Source organism: Saimiri boliviensis, chromosome 19, assembly GCF_048565385.1.
Source record: "Saimiri boliviensis isolate mSaiBol1 chromosome 19, mSaiBol1.pri, whole genome shotgun sequence".
Lineage (NCBI taxonomy): Eukaryota > Metazoa > Chordata > Mammalia > Primates > Cebidae > Saimiri > Saimiri boliviensis.
The window spans coordinates 36595216-36616311 of record NC_133467.1 but is presented as its reverse complement, the minus strand read 5'-3'; the positions used below and the strand labels follow the sequence as shown (position 1 = coordinate 36616311).

General features: G+C 41.0%; 1 protein-coding gene across 2 annotated transcripts in view; it reads right to left on the bottom strand.

Moving 5' to 3' along the window:
- NUP210L (nucleoporin 210 like) overlaps positions 1–21096 on the bottom strand; it is a 140980-nt gene that overhangs the window by 87179 nt on the left and 32705 nt on the right. For both annotated transcript variants that reach the window (XM_039460004.2, XM_039460005.2), the window contains exons 8-12: positions 15874–15942; positions 13449–13555; positions 12178–12318; positions 9757–9894; positions 8832–8987 (exon numbers count right to left, since the gene is read on the bottom strand). In XM_039460004.2, the coding sequence (XP_039315938.1) occupies positions 8832–8987; positions 9757–9894; positions 12178–12318; positions 13449–13555; positions 15874–15942 (611 nt within the window). The remainder of the gene's footprint in view (positions 1–8831; positions 8988–9756; positions 9895–12177; positions 12319–13448; positions 13556–15873; positions 15943–21096) is intronic.

The window sequence follows — 21096 nt, the reverse complement described above, 5'->3', positions numbered from 1 at the left end:
TAGAGAATACTTCCAAACTTATTCTATGAGGCCAGTATTACCCTGACACAAAAACCAGACAAAGATATAAAAAACAAAAACAATAAAACTACAGGCCAATATCCCTGATGAACACTGATGGAAAAACTCTTGACAAAAAACTAAAAAACTGAATTCAACAACATATTTTTTAAAAAATCATTCATAGCCAGACATGGTCGCTCACTCCTATAATCCAAATACTTTGGAAGGCTGAGGTGGGAGGATTCCTTGAATCCTAGAGGCCAAGGCTGCAGTGAGCCATATTTCTGCCACTGCATTCAAGCCTGGGTGACAGAGCAAGAACCTATCTCAAAGAAAAAAACAAACATTGCTAAGGCTGGGCACGGTGGCTCATGAATGTAATCCCAGCACTTTGGGAGGCTGAAGCGGGTGGATCACCTGAGGTTGGGAGTTCAAGACCAGACTGATCAACATGGAGAAACCCTGTCTCTACTAAAATACAAAATTAGCTGGGTGTGGTGGCATGCACCTGTAATACCAGCTACTTAGGAGGCTGAGGCAAGAGAACTCGGGAGGCAGAGGTTGCAGTGAGCTGAGATCATGCCATTGCACTCCAGCCTGGGCAACAAGAGTGAAACTCTGTCTCAAAAAAAAAATTGCTAAAATAACCAAAAGAGTATAACTGGAATGTTTGTAACACAAAGAAAGGATAAATTCTTGAGGTGATGTGATGGATAATCCATTTACCCTGATGTGACTATTATGTATTGTATGGCCTTATCAAAATATCTTATGTATCTCATAAATATGTATCTATCATGTACACATAAAGAATAAAAATTACAGCACTTTGGGAGGCCAAGGTGGGAAGGTCTCTTGAGCCTAGGAGTTCAAGACCAGCCTGGAAAATACAGGGAGACCCTGTCTCTAAAACAAGTTAAAAAATTAGCTCAGCATGGTGGTATATATCTGTAGTCCCAGCTACTTGAAAGGGTCAGGTGGGAGGATCACTTGAGCCCGGGAGGCGGAGGTTGCTGTGAACTGAGGGTGCACCACTGCAGTCTAGCCTGAGTGACAGAGTGAGACCCTGTCTAAAAAAAAAAAAAAAAAAGATTAAAAAAAAAGGCTGGGTACAGTGGCTCATGCCTATAATCCCAGCGCTTTGGGAGGCCAAGGTGGGTGGATCACCTGAGGTCAGGAGTTCAAGGCCAGCCTGGCCAACATGCTGAAACCTTGTCTCTGCTAAAAACACAAAAATTAGCTGGGCATGGTGGTGCATGCCTGCAGTCTCAGCTACTTAGGAGGCTGAGGCAGGAAGACTGCAGTCTCAGCTACTCAGGAGGCTGAGGCAGGAGGATTGCTTCAGCCAAGGAGGTGGAGGTGGAGGTTGTAGTGAGCTGAGAGCGTACCACTGCACTCCAGTGTGGGTGATGGGAGAGAAACCCTATCTAAAAAAAAAATGTAGACAATTTTGTATATATGTATACAATTTTAAGAAAAAGACTTAGAAGAGGAGAGAGATCCAAGATGGCTGATCACTAGCAGCTCGGGATTGTAGCTCCCAGTGAAAGCGCAAAGAATGAGAGGACGCCACACCTTCACATGAATTCTTGTTGCTCACGCACCAGGAGATTCCCAGCGGAGGAGCCCCACGGGTCGCCAGCGCGACTCTTGTGACCGGCGAGGCTGTTTTGCCGGCGCCTCGGAGCGTCGGTTCTTGGTGCAGAGTCAGAAAAGCACCATCAATCTTAACGCCGCTGATTTAGTCCACTGATTTAGTCGGCGCAGTGGGTTGCTCAGATTTTCGGCGCTGAGAATCAGTAAGTTGGACGTCCACTCAGAAACCCAATTACAAAGATGGTAAATACAAAGACCACAGATGGATAAATCTACAACGAAGGGAAGAAAACAGCCAAAAAAGGCTGAGAATACCCAAGATCAGAACGCCTCTCCCTCAGCAGGGGATCACAGTTCTTCATCAGCAACGGAACAAGGCTTGATGGAGAACGAGTGTGTTCCAATTACAGAAGCAGGCTTCAAAATGTGGATAATGAGAAACTTCTGTGAATTAAAAGAACTTGTTTTAACTCAATCCAAAGAAACTAAGAACTTTGAAAAAAGATTTGATGAAATGTTAACAAGAATACACAATTTAGAGAGGAATATAAATGAATTGATGGAGCTGAAAAACACAATAAGAGAACTTCATGAAGTATGCACAAGTTTTAACAGCCGAATTGATCAAGCAGAAGAAAGGATATCAGAGGTCGAAGACCAACTCAATGAAATAAAACTAGAAGACAAGATTAGAGAAAAAAGGATAAAAAGGAATGAGTAAAGTCTCCAAGAAATATGGGACTATGTGAAAAGACCTAATCTACGCTTGATAGGTGTACCTGAATGCGACGAAGAGAATGAATCCAAGCTGGAAAATACGCTTCAGGACATTATTCAGGAAAATTTTCCCAACCTAGTAAGGCAGGATAATATTCAACTCCAGGTAATACAGAGAACACCACAAAGATATTCCTCAAGAAGAGCAACTCCAAGGCACATAATCGTCAGATTCACTGGGGTTGAAATGAAGGAGAAAATACTAAGGGCAGCCAGAGAGAAAGGTCAGGTTACCCACAAAGGGAAGCCTATCAGACTTAGAGCAGATGTCTCGGCAGAAACCCTACAAGCCAGAAGAGAGTGGGGACCAATATTCAACATCCTTAAAGAAAAGAACTTTCAACCTAGAATTTCACATTCAGCCAAACTAAGCTTCACAAGTGAAGGAAAAATAAAGTTTTTTCTGAATAAGCAAGCACTCAGAGATTTCACCACCACCAGGCCTGCTTTACAAGAGCTTCTGAAAGAACCACTACACATAGAAAGGAACAAACAGTATCAGCCTTTCTAAAAAAAATACCAAAAAGAGCATCAATATAATGAAGAATTTACATCAACTAATGGGCAAAATAGCCAGCTAATATTAAATGGCAGTATTAAACTCACATATATTATTATTAATTCTAAATTTAAATTGACTAAATCCCCCAATCCAAAGACAGACAGGCAATTTGAATAAAAAACTAAAACCCATCAGTATGCTGCATCCAGACCCATCTCACATTCAAGGATACACAAAGACTTAAAACAAGGGATGGAGAAGGATTTACCAACCAAATAGAGAGCTAAAATAAATAAATAAAAAGCAGAAGTTAAAATTAAGCAACAAAGATCAAAAGAAGCAAAGAAGGACATTGTATAATGATAAAAGGATCAATGCAACAAGAAGAGCTAAAGATCCTAAATATATACACACCCAATACAAGAATACGCAGACATACAAGACTTATAAAGAGACTTAGACTCCCACATAATAATAGTGGGAGACTTCAACATTAATATTAGATCAATGAGACAGAAAATAAACAACGATATCCAGGACTTGAACTCAGATCTGGAACAAGTAAATGTAATTAACATTTATAGAACTCTCCACTTTAAATATACAAAATACACACTCTTATCAGTACCACATCATATCAACTTAGAAGTTTAAACGAAATGTTGGTTGGCTCCTTGTTTGTTATTCTCTTCCCTCATTTTCTTTCATGTCTCCATTATTAAGGACAATTACAGGCATACCCATATTTAGACTGCATTCTAGCCCGGGCAATAAAGCAATACCCCCATCCTCTCTCCCTCTTCCTCTTTCTCTTTCTTCCTCTTCTTTATTAAAAAAAGAAAAAAAGAAAAAAAGAAAGACTTAGAAGAAATCATTCCTTAAATGTTTGCATACACATGAACATATATAAACACATTATATATATGCTATTTACATTATACATAATATAACGGTCCAGGTCTGTTTTTTTATTTTTCTTTTCTTTCTTTCTTTTTTTATTTTTTTTTAAGAGACAGGGTCTCATTATGTTGCCCAGGCTGGAGTGCAGTGTCTGTTCACAGGCGAGATCCCACTACTGATCAGCAGGGGAGTTTTGACCTGCTCCATTTCTGACCTGGGCCAGTTCACCCCTCCTTAGGCAACTCCAGGTCTGTTTTATACACACACACACACACGGTGCTAAACATGTCACTCTACAATTTAAATTCACTGATCTCTTTAAAGCATCCAACTCCATATAGGAGGGGTCTGGCAAACTACAGCCTGTATACAACCTGTTTTTGTACAATGAGTTAAGAACAGTTTTCACATTTTAAAAAGGTTATAAAATAAAAACAATAACCACCACAAAGAATAATATGAGTTAGTGACTGTATGTGGCCTGTAAAGACTAATGTATTTACTATTTTGTCCTTTACAGAAAAAGTTTGCCTTTGACTTAGAGCACTTCCTTCTTTTGATGTCTTTTTAAAATATCTTTTGGCCAGGTGTGGTGGCTCATGCCTATAATCCCAGCACTTTGGGAGGCCAGGAGGCAGGAGGATCCCTTGAGTCTGGGAATTTGAGATCAACCTGGGCAACACAGCGAAACCCCATCTCTACAAAAACAAAACTAAAAAACTAGCTGGGTGTGGTGGTACATGCCTGTAGTCCCAGCTACTTGGAAGACTAAGGTGGGAAGATCACCTGAGTCAGGGAGGTCAAGGCTGGAATAAGCTGCAAACATGCCACAGCACTGAGACTGAGCAACAGAGACCCCCATCTCAAAAATTAATAAATAAAATATCTTTTGTTTTGTCACTTTTGCCAATTTCTGTGTTTCTTCTGCTAGTTCCTCTTCCTCTGCCTATGTTTCTTAAAGTGACTTTACACTACACAGGATCCATCTTCTCTCTGATTCTATATGTTCTTCCTGGGAAATCTTATCCAGTCCCAAAGCTTCAATGACTAACCATATGCTAACTCTCCCGCCCTAATCTTTCAGTTGAACTTCAGACCCCTATTTCCAACTAAAAACATTTACTTGAATGCTCCATAGGTGAATTTCGTTGAGTGTGCCCAAAACTAAATTCATCATCTTTTCCTTTGTTTTGTATTTTCTTTTCTTTTTTTAAAAGACAGGATCTTACTCTTGCCCAGGCTACAGTGCAGAGTCGTGATCAGAGTTCACTGTAACCTCAAACTCTGGCCTCAGGCTATCCTCCTGCCTCAGTAGCTAGGACTGCATGCACAGGCCATTCGCCTGGCTAATTTTTTTTTTAAGAGATGGGGTCTTGCTTTGTTGTCCATGCTGGTCTCGAATTCTTGGCCTCAAGCCATCTTCCTGCCTTGGCTTCCCAAAGTTGTTGGGATTACAGGTGTGAGCCACCACTCCCAGCCTCTTGTATTTTCTATCCACTTCACTGCCGAAGTGAGAAACCTCCACATGATCTCTGTGGCTTTAAATGTTTCACTCTTCTTTGCTCAAGTAGGCATCCAATCTGATTGAGTTTACCTATTAAAAAAGATTCTCATTTTGTCTATGTCCTTCTATTCTCAATACCATTTCACTAGTTCAATCTTAAGTCTTTGCCTTCACTTTCTCCCTTCAATCCATTCTAATCTACTAGTCTATAACACCAGAAACTTTTGTTTTTTTATTATGGCTATTATTGTCTGATTATAAAAATAATTAGGTATCTTTCAGAACAGAGACCTTACCATACCATTGATCTGTTAAAAGGCTGGCAAAACTTTCCATAAAGAGCTAGATAGTAAACATTTTAGACTTATTCAGGCTACATGGTCTCCATGGTAACCACTAACTCAGCAGTTGTGGCTTCAAAGCAGCCATGGACCATATGTAAATGAATGGGAGTAGCTGTGTTCTGATAAAAGTTTATTTTTTATTTTATTTTTTTTAAAAGATGGGGTTGGCTGGGCGCGGTGGCTCAAGCCTGTAATCCCAGCACTTTGGGAGGCCGAGGTGGGTGGATCACGAGGTCAAGAGATGGAGACCATCCTGGTCAACATGGTGAAACCCCGTCTCTACTAAAAATACAAAAAAATTAGCTGGGCATGGTGGCACGTGCCTGTAATCCCAGCTACTCCGGAGGCTGAGGCAGGAGAATTGCCTGAACCCAGGAGGCGGAGGTTGCGGTGAGCCGAGATCGCGCCATTGCACTCCAGCCTGGGTAACAAGAGCGAAACTCCGTCTCAAAAAATAAATAAATAAATAAATAAATAAATAAAAGATGGGGTTTTGGCCGAGTGCGGTGGCTCAAGCCTGTAATCCCAGCACTTTGGGAGGCCGAGGCGGGTGGATCACGAGGTCGAGAGATCGAGACCATCCTGGTCAACATGGTGAAACCCCGTCTCTACTAAAAACACAAAAAATTAGCTAGGCATGGTGGCGCGTGCCTGTAATCCCAGCTACTCAGGAGGCTGAGGCAGAAGAATTGCCTGAACCCAGGAGGCGGAGGCGAGATCGCGCCATTGCACTCCAGCCTGGGTAACAAGAGCGAAACTCCGTCTCAAAAAAAAAAAAAAAAAAAAAAAAAAGATGGGGTTTCACCATGATGGCCAGGCTGGTCGTGAACTCCCAATCTCAGGTGATCCACCCACCTCGGCCTCCCAAAGTGCTAGGATTACAGGCGTGAGCACTGCGCCCGGCCCTGATAAAAGTTTATTTATCAAATAAGGCAACACTCTGAATTTAACCCTTGGCCCTTACTTTTATTCCACCCTCCAAAAGTCTTGGTCAAGTTCCCACCTCGTTTATAACAGTCTCTGACAGTCTGATACACAAGGATTTTTCTTTAACAAACTCATAGCACTTACTGTACAATTCAAGTCATTCTCAATCATACAGGGCTTTAAAATATCTCACATATCATTTTCTTAAAATGCTATATAACCTTGCACGTCAATATAACTTCCTAGTTAGACTTTAAATTCTTTAAGATAGGTATCATGTGTTATATATCTCTGGATGTCCTATAATACCTACAAGATAATAAATGTTCACCGAGTGATGGCAAACTGTTAAATCCTATAGAGAACAGCAACATATATTATAAAAGGGGCTGGGGCTGGATGTGGTGGCTCACGCCTGTAATCCCACCACTTTGCAAGGCCAAGGTGGGCGGGTCACTTGAGGTCAGGAGTTTGAGACCAGCCTGGCCAAAATGGTGAAATCCCATCTCTACTAAAAATACAAAAAATTACCCAGGAACGGTGGTATGCACCTACAGTCCCAGCTACTCAGCAGGCTGAAGTAGAATTGCTTGAACCTGAAAGACAGATGTTACAGTGAGCTGAGATCACGTCACTGTACTCCAGCCTGGGTGACAGAGTGAGACTTCATCTAAAAATTTAAAATTTTTTAAAAATGGAGCTGGGTACAGTGGCTCACAGCTGTAATCCTTGCACTTTGGAAGGCCAAGGCAGGTGGATCACTTGAGGCCAGGAGTTTGAGACCAGCCTGGGCAACATAGTGAGGCCCTGTCTCTACAAAAACAGTAAATTAAGTATGTGGGTGGTAGGTGTCTGCAGTCCTAGCTACTTGAGAGGCCAAGGCGGGAGGACTGCTTGAGTATAGGAGTGTGAGGCTACAGTGGGCTATGATCATGCCATTGCTCTCCAGCCTGGGCAACAGAGCAAAACTCAGTCTCAAAATTGAAAAAAAAAAAAAAGGAGAAAAATAGAAAAATTATTATATAATATGCTAAAAAATTTTCAATCTTTTGGAAACAGATTGACAAACCAAAATTTGACACTAGAGATAAAGTTACTATAAAGGCCATTTAAAAATCATATGTATATAACAAAAAAGTTAACATTAATTCAGTATTTCATTTATTTTTTATTCATTCATTCTTTCGAGATGGAGTCTCGCTCTGTCACCCAGGCTGGAGTGCAGTGGTGCGATCTCAGCTCACTGCAACCTCCTCCTCTCCGGCTCAAGTGATTCTCCTGCCTCAGTCTCCTGAGTAGCTGGAACTACAGTTGTGCACCACCATGGCCAGCTAATTTTCGTATTTTTAGTAGAGATGGGGTTTCACTGTGTTGGCCAGGATGGTCTCCATCTCTTGACCTTGTGATCCACCCACCTTGGCCTCCCAAAGTGCTGGGATTACAGGCATGAGCCACCACACCTGGCCAACATTAATTAAATAGTAAATATATGTGAATCACTGGGGTAAACCCTATCTCATTTAATCCTGACAACAAAGACTATACTTTGTTACCATTTCTATAGTTCATTACAAGGCAAGTTTCTCTGAACACATACAGCACTGTAAAAGTGCTCAAAATGTTACCTATTACAGTTTTCAGTTTTTGCATGTGTTTTTACAATTAGTATAATAAATACAGAATGCATTTCATCGTTTTATTTCCAAAATTTTCCAGTTAAAAACATTCTAATAATAACCTTTGAGGTAGATACTAACTACTATGAGGAAACAAACATAGATGTTAAATAAGTGACTATTAAGTGAAGCAAGAGTCAATCTAGTTACAGAAATATTTTAAAAATATGTATTTCTGGCCACGTATAGCGGCTCACGCCTACAATCCCAGCACTTTGGGAGGCTGAGGCCGGCGGATCACGAGGTCAGGAGTTTGAGAGCAGCCTGGCTAACATGACAAAACCCTGTCTCTATTAAAACTACAAAGATTAGCTGGGTGTGATGGCAGGTGCCTGTAATCCCATCTACTCAGGAGGCTGAGGCAGGAGAATCTCTTGAACATGGGAGGTCGAGATTGTAGTGAGCCGAGATTGTGCCATTGCACTCCAGCCTGGGCCACAAGAGCAAGATTTCCTTGCAAAAAAAAAAAGTATTTCTAGACTGAATTTGAGTAATATTTTAAATAGTCAGGTTGGACTAGGTATTTTTTTAAACGTGTTAACGTACTTAAATTTAGACAGTAGTGTTGTAGGGGTAATAAGGGCCTTTGGAGAGCTGTTTACCTTAATTTCTCCATATCGAAAGGGATTTTGTACATCTCGGGCCAAAACAGTACTGTTCCCCCTGACCTGACCTGCAGTCACCACTCCTTTCATGGTTACCATGACCACTGTTTCATTAGAAGAAGTCCAGGTAAAGTTGCCACTGCCACCCTCTACCTGTGAAAATGTACATTACATTTAATTACAATAAGAAGAAAACGAAATTTAAGTGAAAATATAAAACTTGACTGGTGAAATAAAGTTTACAAAATAATAACATAATTTAATAAATTATTTTTGGACACATTAGAAACTCTGACACTAGGCTGGGTGTGGTGGCTCACACTTGTAATCCCAGCACTTTAGGAGACTGAGGCGGGCAGATTACCTGAGGTCAGGAGTTCAAGACCAGCCTGGCCAACACGTGGAAACCCATCTCTAATAAAAATACAAAAATTAGCTGGGCATGGTGGCATGTGCCTGTAATCCCAGCTGCTCTGGAGGCTGAAGCAGGAGAATCGTTTGAACCTGGGTGTTGGAGGTTGCAGTGTGCCGGGATTGTACCATTACACTCCAGCCTGGGCAACAAGAGCAAAACTCCGTCTCGAGGGGGGTGGGGTGGGGGGAAGGGAACTGTGACACTATAGTAAAGCAGTTTAATGGGCAAGAGAAATACTAAAGAGAGGAAAAGTAATGGTAGTTTCACAAAATATCAAAAAATTGACACAACAGAATTTTATGAATCTCACCAGGAAAAGATACTGGGAAGAGAGACAGAAAGCACTGTAACCAAGTCTTGTTATAGATGACATTATTCAAGAGTATAATTTTGATTGTCACCAAAACCCAAGTTATACTCTTAGGATTTGGAGGAAATAAACTTGACATTAACAAATTTTCAGAGAAACCAGCTTATCTCTTTCTGAAGCCTTATAGGACACCATACCTGTACTTTATAATGACATAACATTCCCATAGGATGATGAGGAAATGCCAGAAATTTGGGTGTAAGAATGATGGGAAAATAAATCTTCACTTCTTGTTGGTGTTTGATTAGAAATTTTATAGGCTGAATATCTTTATTCTAAAGAGCAGGAAAAAAGGAGCAAAATATATGTTATAAGGACTGTTTCTTTTAATACACATTCATATACTCAAAACATCTGCAAAATGGTATGCTCATAAATTACTCAACCAGTTCCTATCTATAAAAGAAATAAAGAAATACATATTTCTCTTCATTAAAGAAGCATAGCTACTATGGTTCAATAATAATAAAAAGGATTTTGCTACACTTAAACTAATTATCACAATCACGGAAAAATAGTTTAAAATTCCCTGAAATAAAAGAGGCTTTTAAAAAAATTCAACATAGGAAGGGACATCATAGTTTCAGAAGAAAGACTCCTGGACATCCATAAACTAAAGGCAAAGGGATACTATAAGCTATTCAAAAGAAATGGAGAATATTTAAACGTGCTGAGTTAAGAAATTCCCCTCATACTTAAAAACAAGCAAAACCTACCAATGTTTACAGAGGGCCAACTTGTTGCATAAGGTTCTACAGGGCTGGCCAGGCGCAGTGGCTCACACCTGTAATCCCATTACTTTGGGAGGCCAAGGTGGGTGGATCACCTCAGGAGTTTGAAACCAGCCTGGCCAACATGGTGAAATCCCATCTCTACTAAAAATACAAAAAATTAGCCAGGTGTGGTGATGCATGCCTGTAATCCCAGCTACTTGGGAGGCTGAAGCAGGATAACTGCTTGAACCTGGAAGACAGAGGTTCCAGTGAGCCGAGATTGTGCCATTGCACTCCAGCCTGAGCAACAAGAGTGAAACTCCATCTCAAAATAATAATAATAATAAGGTTCTATAGGGCTGACTGTGGGACTTGAGTATGTGTATGGATTTTGGTACATGTGAGGGTCCTAGTTCCCCACATATACTGAGAGACAACTCTATTTAGAAGTGCATTATTAAATTTCTAAATAGGTATTTTTTTAAATCCCCTTATTGATGTTTTAATCACATGATTGCAGATAAGATATAATAATCTGGTAGTAAGAGGTTCTTCAAGGACAGTCAGAGAAACTTTTAGATCTCTTATGGGGATCTTGTGCTGAGAATTTAAAGCCCTGATCTAACCATTTTCTTTCCCCACACTATCCAGCACATTTAGCAACAGTAATCAATCATATTAAATCCCTTACTTTCACTACAATGTTTTATGGCAGCAACCACTTGGTTACCTAAGGCTTTGCCTTCTCTATGCACTTCACCGCAGTGTCTACAGGTATAATTTAAACAGCTGTTTTGCTATTGCATGCTGTGGAATACCAGGGCTCACTTTATCACTGAAAACAGGTTCATTAAATCATTTAAGTCTAATATCAGAGACAACAGAACCAATTTGGAGCACCTATCTATGATAACTAGACTAAAATATGGCCCCCAAAGATCTCTGACTCCTGGTATTCATCCCCTTGTATAGTAGCCATTATGTAATATACATTGTCTTAGGATTGGTCTAAATAACCAACAGAATATGGCAGAAATGTTTATATTAAAAAAGAAGAAAGATATAACGCAACAATCCATCATAAAGTTCCTCCACCATAAAAAACTTTACAAAGCTGGAAATGATGGCTCATGCCAGCAATCTCAGCACTTTGGGAGGCTGAGGTGGGTGGATCACTTGAAGTCAGGAGTTTGAGATCAGCCTGGCCAACATGGTGAAACCCCGTCTCTATTAAAAATACAAAAATTAGCTGGGCATGGTGGTGGGTGCCTGTAATCCCAGCTATTCAGGAGGCTGAGAAAGACCCCTGAGAATCACTTGAACCTGGGAGGCAGAGCTTGCAGTGAGTCAAGATTGCACCACTGCACTCCAGCCTGGGTAACAGAGTAAGACTCTGTCTCAAAAAAACTAAACAAAAATTAGCCAGGTATGGTGGCATGCACCTGTAGTCTCAGCTACTCAGGAGGCTAAGGTGGGAGGATTGTTTGAGCCTGGGAGGTTGAGGCTGCAGTAAGCCAAGACTGCACCACTGCACTCTAGCCTGGCTGACAAAATGAGGCCCTCTTTCAAAAAAAAAGAAAAAGAAAAAAAATGTTTTTAATGAAATTTGAAACCCCAAATAATATATACACAATGACCACAAATGCAGACATTTTTATGTATAATAACATAGATTAGAACAGAAAATTTGTAGAGGTATAAACTTACAGAGTGTGCTGTTTATCCATTTCTTTATTATTGTGAAAGATAAAGGTGGCATATGTTATTTATCTGCTTGCTAATCAACAAATCAGTCAAGCTTCTTTGGTGTGCTTAAAATATAAACACTGTCTTTTTAATTCCTACCTGGTAAATGATGGAGGTCAAGGATGCATTTATTACCACAGCACCATCTTTCAGGGCTTTTACTATGTGGTAAGATCCATTCACAGTAGTTAGCTGCTCTTCAAAGTACTCCTTAGGAAAGTCATGTGTAATCCTGAGATTCTGAAAATCAGCCCCACAGTAACACAAACCTGAAGAGATGTTCTTTCCCTGAAGCCATCTTAATCCCAAAGCATATATAAAACTGTAGCTATGCATTCATGGAATAAAGAGACAAAACAAAACTCTTGCTCTCCCTCATGGAAATTCTAAGTTGGGGAAATATAGTTTTAAAATAGTACTAGTTTTTGAAAAGATCTATCAACGGCAAGCATTAGGAATAGCAAGAGTCAAAGCTTATGCAAATTTTAGTGTAATTTTTGCCATTTCATAAACTGACAGTTCTCAGGATAAAATAAGGACCCTGAGTACAATATTTCATATCTACTATTCATACTACTACTCTCATCACTACAAAACTCTGGTAACCATCTCTGATGTGAAGTTGTAGAATGAGGACACCCTCCAAAGTGTTATCACTGGTACTCATTTCAATTCTTTTCTATAATTCTGACCAAATTATATCTTTTACTTCTGATTTAGCATTCCTCAAAAATAGAACTAGCTGGGCATGGTTGGTTATACCTTTAATTCCAGTTGAGGTAGGAGGACTGCTTGAGCTAGGAGTTGGAGGCTGCAGTTGAGTTATGATCACACCACAATTCCAGCTTCAGTGACAGAGAGAGACTGACTCTCTTTAAAAAAAAAAAAAAAAAAAGGCTGGGGGTGGTAGTTCACACCTGTAATCACAGCACTTTGGGAGGCCAAGGTGGGTCGATCACAAGGTCAGGAGATTGAGACCATCCTTGCCAACATGGTGAAACCCCGTCTCTACTAAAAATACAAAAATTAGCTGGGCATGGTGGTACGTGCCTGTAATCCCAGCTACTCCAAGAGGCTGAAGCAAGAGAATCTCTTGAACCAGGGAGTCAGAGGTTGCAGCGAGCTGAGATTGCCCCACTGCACTCCAGCCTGGTGACAGAGTGCAACTCGTCTCAAAAATTTAAAAAATTTAAAAAATGAATGACAGAATTAATGATAATAATAAATGAGCAAGTACTTTTCTAAAGGTAAAAATCTAGAATCAAAGAAAGAAAGAGGGCTTGGATTTTCTAGCCAGGAGATGGCCCACTGCCTATCTTATTTATCTCATCCCTATAAGGAGCTCAGAAAAACATAAAAGACTGACTCACATCTGAAATATAGACCTTTGTGCTGCTTCTATCAAAGACATCTACTGTAATGACATATAACTGTCCCACCTCTAGACTCCATCGATTTCCAGGCTGGACAGTGAAACCTATACACAAATTGAGAAACAGAAATATTAGAAGAGGCTAACATTTTTCTACAGGTTGGACAGTGAAACCTATACACAAATCAAGAAACAAAAACATTAGAAGAGGCTAACATTTTTCTACAATGAATTTACAAATACAATCTTTATAAAGCTATTCAAACAGCAAAATTTACTAATAGATGGAGATGGTTTCCAAAGTAGATTCTTTCTTTCTTCCTTCCTTCCCTCCCTCCCTCCTCTTTCCTTTCTCTTTCTTTCTTTCCTTTCTTCCTTTTTTTTTTTTTGAGACAAAGTTTCGCTCTTGTTACCCAGGCTGGAGTGCAATGGCACGATCTCGGCTCACCGCAACCTCCGCCTCCTGGGTTCAGGCAATTCTCCTGCCTCAGCCTCCTGAGTAGCTGGGATTACAGGCATGTGCCACCATGCCCAGCTAATTTTTTTTGTATTTGTAGTAGAGACGGGGTTTCACCATGTTGACCAGGATGGTCTCAATCTCTCGACCTTGTGATCCACCCACCTCAGCCTCCCAAAGTGCTGGGATTAAAAGCGTGAGCCACTGTGCCCGGCCCGCTTTCCTTTCTTTTCTTTATTTCTTTGACAGAGTCTTGCTTTGTTGCCCAGGCTGGAGTGCAGTGGCAATCTTGGCTCACTGCAACCTCCACTTCCTGGGTTCAACTAATTCTTGGGCACACCCTCATCCTCCCAAATAGCTGCAATTACAGGTGTGACATCACCATGCTCAGCTAATTTTTGTAATTTTAGGAGGGATGGGGTTTTGCCATTTTGGCCAGGCTGGTCTCAAACTCCTGGCCTCAAGTAATCTGCCTGTCTCAACCTCCCAAAGTGCTGGGATTACAGGCCTGAGCCACTGTGCCTGGTTTAAAGTAGATTTGTTTTGCTTTGTTTTCTTGAGACAGGGTCTCATTGTCACAGATGCTGGAGTACAGTGGTATGATCATGACTTACCTCAGCCTTCACCTCCTGGGCTCAGGCGATCCTTCCACCTCAGTCTTCTGAGCTGCTGGGACTACAAGCTTAGGCCACTGCACCTGGCTAATTCTTCTATTTATAGTAGAGACAGGTTTCCCCATGTTGCCCACTCTGGTCTCAAACTCCTGGGCTCAAGTAATGTGCCAGCCTCAGTCTCCCAAAGTGCTGGAATTAGACATGAAACCACTGCACCTGGCTCTCCAAAGTAGATTTTTTTGTACCTTTTCTCAATGTAAGGCTGGGCCTGGTGGCTCAATCCTATAATCCTAACACTTTGGGAGGCCAAGGAGGGAGAATTGCTTGAGCCCAGGAGTGTGAGACCAGCCTGGGCAACACAGTAAGATCTCACCTCTACAAGATATTTAAAAATTAGCTGAGTGTGGTGGCTCACAGCTATAACTCCAGTTACTGATAAGGCTGAGGTAGAAGGTTCACTTGAGTCCAGGAACTGGAGGCTACAGTGAGCTGTGATTATACCACTGCATTCCATCCTGGACAACAGAGCCAGACACTGTCTCAGAAAAAAAAAAAAAAGAAAAAGAAAAAAAAAATTGTATAATAATTTAGGGTTCCAAAAATCCTGGTTTAACTTAGCTCATCTCAGTTATAAAGAAGCACTTTAGGTAGCATGGTAGTTCACGCCGGTAATCCCTGCACTTTGGGAGGTTGAGGAGAGCAGATCCCTTGAGCTCAGGAGTTCGAGACTAGCCTAGGCACTGCGGCAAAATTCCATCTTTACAGAAAACACAAAAATTAGCCAGGCATGGTGGTAAACCTGTAGTCCCAGCTACTTGGGAGGCTAAGGTGTGAAGACTGCTTGAGCCCAAGAGGCAGAGGTTGCAGTCAGCTTAGATTGTGCCACTGTGTTCCAGTCTGGGTGACGGAGCAAGACCCTGTCTCAACAAAAACAAAAAACAAACACCAACAAAAAAAGGAAACACTCTCACTTATATCTGTAGACAAAAAGAAGCTAGACTTTCGGCTCATTCCTAACGCATCAGGCAGTATTTTAGCTTCTTTCAGTCAGACTCATTGTTTCATATGACATATGGGCATTAAGATTATTTTTCCTTGTATAAAGTCTCTTTTCCTAACCTCAAAGTTGTATTACATGGATTTTCATATTTTCTCACAATCTGTTTCAACATGCTTCACTCTTGTGATAGCATTTAATAGAACAATTTGATAAAACATGTCAAAGTAAGGTTGAATTTGAAATTCATTAAGTCTCAGAATGAAAGTTGAAGAAACACTCTAGCTTTTAATGTACTCATTTTAGAGAAATCATTTAAACTATCCACCTTTCTGAAAAGTATGAGCTAAGATACCTAAAAATCCAGGCTCTACAACATATATTGTGCAATTTGGGAGTCCAGACACAGATCGAATGTAAACATCTTAATTTTTGCTTAAGGAAATTACGTGAGCCAGAGTTGGGTAAAAAGGTAAGGTAACAAAGGAGAAAAACAAACAAATGCACAAATGAAAACAAACAAATTCCTATCTTTTATTAACCTCTGGAAAGCCAAAACTTAAATGTGTATACTTCTGCAAAAAGTCTGAGGGACTCTTAGTTATCTTATGAGTCAGATATTCTTGAATTTCAAATTTGAGGAAGATAGAAAGGGAGGAAAAAAAGATCATGCTTTGTGCTTTTAATATTAATGTAGCTGCAGAACCCTTTTTCCAAACAAACACCTACACAGGAGCCCAGTATGGAGGCAGGACAAAGTGGCTCCATTCTGGAAGAAGAGTCCTTCTGGCTGAAGGGATGAACAGTGTTGACGGACGAAGAAGGAGAGGCATCACTTGCCATCCAGCAACATGCCTAGAACTCCACAGACAGTTTCAAAATCACTAGTTGATTTTCTATTATCTGCAGCAAATGTTTAACACCACAATGTTTCTGCTTGCCACCAAAGATACTTCTGGGTCACTTATACCTCATTCTACCACTACCATTTCAGATCATTCTGGCAAGAACATAAATTTATTCCAGTATCAGTCTATATAGAATCTAATTAAGATTATGCTTTGTTCTAAAAAAAAATACTACATCCAAAAGCTAAGAATAAATTACTTCTGCTCAAAGAAATACATAATTGGCCAGGTGGGGTGGCTTATGCTTGTAATCCCAGCACTCTGGGAGGCTGAGGCGGGTAGATCAATTGAGGTCAAGAGTTTAAGATCAGCCTGGCCAACATCTCTACTAAAAATATAAAAATAAACCAGGCCTGGTGGCATGCAACTGTAATCCCAGCTACTTGGGAGGCTGAGGCAAGAGAATTTTGCTTGAACCTGAAAGACAGAGGTTGCAGTGAGCTGAGATCATGCCACTGCACTGCAGCCTGGGCAACAGAGTGAGACTTCATCTAAAAATAAAAAGAAATATATAACTGACATGGCTAAACATAAAATACTCAATCTGAAATATGCTAATTTAGAATGGGCACAGTAGCTCATGCCTGTAATCCCAACACTTTGGGAGGCTGAGATGAGAGGATCACTTGAGCCCAGGAATTCAAGACCTACCTGGCCAACGTAGTGAGACCCCATCTCTAAAAAAAATTGAAAAACTGGCCAGGCATGGTGGCTCATGCCTCCAATCCCAGCACTTTGGGAAGCCGAGGTAGGTGGATCACCTAAGGTGAGGAGTTTGAGACCAACCTGACCAACATGGTGAAACCCTGTCCCTATTAAGAATACAAAAATTAGCTGGGAGTGGTGGCAGGTGCCTGTAATCTCAGCTACTCAGGAGGCTGAGGCAGGAGAATTGCTTGAACCTGGGAGACAGAAGTTGCAGTGAGCTGACATTACACCATTGTGCTGTCACCCAGGCTGGAGTGCAATGGCATGATCTTGGCTCACTCAACTTCCACCTCCCAGGTTCAAGCGATTCTCCTGCCTTAGCCTCCCAAGTAGCTTGGGCTATAGGCGTGTGCTACCATACCTGGCTGATTTTTGTATTTTTAGCAGAGACAGGGCTTTGCCGTATTGGCCAGGCTGGTCTCGAACTCCTGACCTCAGGTGATCCACCTGGCTCAGCCTCCCAAAGTACTGGAATTACAGGTATGAGCCACTGCACCCTGGTCCATCTTTTTTTTTTTTTTTTTTTTTTTTTTAAGACAGGGTCTCACTCTGTCACTACAGGCCTGCACCATCACACCTGGCTAACCTTTTACTTTTTGTAGAGATGGGGGTCTCACTATGTTGCCCAAACTGATCTTAAACTCCTGGACTCAAGAAATCCTCCTGCCTCAGCCTATCAAAGTGCTGGGATTACATGCATGAGCCATTGTGCCTGGCCTAAAGCAAATCTTCTAAATACTTTATGGGTAACTCTGTGCCAAACTTAGGTTTAGTTCTGATATGTAGTTTACTATAATATTCATAAAATATAAGAGCTAGAAAGCAAGTCAGAAATAACAACATACCCTTCATTTTACAAACATCTCAACAGATCTCTACAACAGTTCATTCTTCTGATATTGGAATAAGACATCAGAATGAGATCTAAGCCTTCTATCTGCATTCTAAATCTCATTTTCTGTTGCCTCTCAGAAAACATGCTCCATCAACTGGCTCCCTTTTTTCCCTTATCTCTACTATCTTTCTCTGTTTCATTAAGAGAAATGTTCAAGTTTTCCCAATCTTAGAAAAAAAAAAAGTCCTCCTTGTGTCTTTTTCAAAATTCTACTTTGTTTTGTCCTTGTGAAAGCCAAGCTGATTTTACTAACAAAGTGATCCAAGACCACCTAGTTACCACAAGCTTTCAGTCTTTATCTTGACATCACTACCAGATTTGATCTGTTGAACAATCTTCTTCTCTTTGTAAATTTCTAATTTGGTTATCAGGAAACTCCTCTGTTTTTTCTTTCTTTTTTTTTTTTTTTCAGTTGAGACTCATTTCACTTCGTTTCCCAAGCTGGAGCGCAGTGGCGCCATCTCGGCTCACTACAACTCCTGCCTCCCAGGTTCAAGTGATTCTCCTGCCTCAGTCTCCTGAGTAGCTGGGATTACAGGCATGTACCACCATGCTCTGCTAATTTTATATTATTATTAGAAAAGGAGCCTCTCGGCCGGGCACGGTGGCTCAAGTCTGTAATCCCAGCACTTTGGGAGGCCGAGGCGGGTGGATCACGAGGTCGAGAGATCGAGAGCATCCTGGTGAACATGGTGAAACCCCGTCTCTACTAAAAATACAAAAAATTAGCTGGGCATGGTGGCGCGTGCCTGTAATCCCAGCTACTCAGGAGGCTGAGCCGGGAGAATTGTCTGAACCCAGGAGGCGGAGGTTGCAGTGAGCCGAGATCGCGCCATTGCACTCTAGCCTGGGTAACAAGAGCGAAACTCCGTCTCAAAAAAAAAAAAAAAGAAAAGGAGCCTCTCCATGTTGGCCAGGCTGGTCTCAAGCTCCTGACCAGTAATCCATCTGCCTCAGCCTCCCAAAGTGCTGGGATTACAGACATAAGCCACCACACCAATCCTTGGTTTTTCTATAATACTACATTTTAAGCACTTTCAGATCCTCCTTACAGGTCCTCTTTTTCCATCGGAACCATAAAAGCCAGCATTACACAATTCCATCTTTGGCCAAATTCTCTCATTCTATATAATTTCCCTAGGTGATTTTATCTGCAATAGCTCCAACTATCCCCCACCTATAAACTAACTTTAACTATCTATCTTGATCTTGAATCTTTCTCCTCCAGAGGCATAATGAAAATTTCTGTTGGGGCCGGGCATGGTGGTTCACACATGTAATCCAAGCACTTTGGAGGCCAAGGTGGGCGAATTACCTGAGGTCAGGAGTTCAAGACCAGCCTGACCAACATGGTGAAATCCCGTCTTTAAAAAAAAAAAAGAAAGAAAGAAAGAAAAGAAAATTTCTGTTGTTGATGTCTACCTCACAGGCACTTTGATTTAACATGTGAAAAACTGAACTTGCTATCTTTTTCCTTAAAACTGCTCTTTCTCTTATATTCTCTATCTCCATGAACAGTTCCACCAGCTACCCTATGCCAGGTGCTATATTTTGACAAAGATCGGATGGTTGTAGATATGAATAGTCACTATCCATATCCTCAAAAAAGACATGTAAATGGACAAATACAATGTATTTTCATATTTGATACTTTGGAAAAAATAATAATATGAACTGAAAATATAGGGGGAAAAAAAGAACATTTAAGTTCACCTGAGGAATTCAGGAAAGTGCCTGACACCAGTTGGGGCTCAATAAATATTGCATATTTATTGCCGGGTGTGGTGGCTCACGCCTGTAATCCAAGCACTTTGGAGGCAAAGGCGGGCAGATCACCTGAGGTCGGAAGTTCAAGACCAGGCTGACCAACATGGTGAAACCCCGTCTTTAAAAAAATAAATAAAATAAAAAATATATATATTGAATACTTATTGAGTTTATTTTGTAAGTATGATTGTATTTTTTGAAAAATGTCCTAGCTGCCTTAAAATGACTAAAAAGTAAACAACATGGGATCAATAACTCTCCTTAATGTGTGCTAGACAAATAATACAGCCAACTAACTCTCACTATTATACAAAAACCTGATAGAATTTTTTTTTGGTATTAGCAACTTTTCTTCAAGTGGCAGTGTACAGCAGCTGCAGAGGTACTGCTCCTTTCGAACCAGGGCTACCCCATAGACAGTGTGCCCAGAATAGAGAAATGCTTATTCAGAGTACATCTGCTAGGCTCTACCTAATCTGCCCCTCCCCTACTCTATTACTTCTACTATTTCCTGGTTCACTGCACTTCAGCTTCATTGTCTTCCATACGCTTTTTTACTCACGTCAAATATATTCCTACTTCAGAACCACTGCAATTGCTCTTTCATTTTCCCAGAAGTCTTTCACCAATTATCCACATGGCTTACTACACCAGTGCTGCCTTATCAGAGAGGACTTCTCTAACTATGCTAGGTAAAGACTGGGTGTGGTGACTCATACTTGTAATCCAAGCACTTTGGAGGCCTAGGCAGGATGTGTTCACTTAAGGCCAGGAGTTCAACAAGCCTACTCAGTCTAGCAAGAGCCCATCTCTACAAAATTAGTGTGGCATGGTGGTGTGTGCCTATAGTCTCAGCTACTCAGAAAGCTGAGGTGGGAGAATTGCTCAAGGCCTCTGTGAGTTATGATCATGCCCCTGCACTCTAACCTGGGCAACAGAGAGAGACCCTACCTCTAAAAAAGAAAAAAAAAAAAAAAAAAAAAAGAATCTGGCCGGGTGTGGTGGCTCATGCCTGGAATCTTAGCACTTTGGAAAGCCAAGGCAGGTCAATTACTTGAGTCCAGGAGTTCAAGACCAGCATAGGCAACATGGTGACACCTCGTGTCTACAAAAAAATACAAAATTTAGCTGGGTGTGGTGGCACATGCCTGTGGTCCCAGCTACTTGGGAGGCTGGGCTGGGAGGATCACTTGAGCCTGGGAGTTTACAGGTTGCAGTGAGCCAAGATTGCACCATTGCACTCCAGCCTGGGCAAAAGAGCAAGACCCTGTCTCTATAAAAATAATAATTTTTTAAAAAT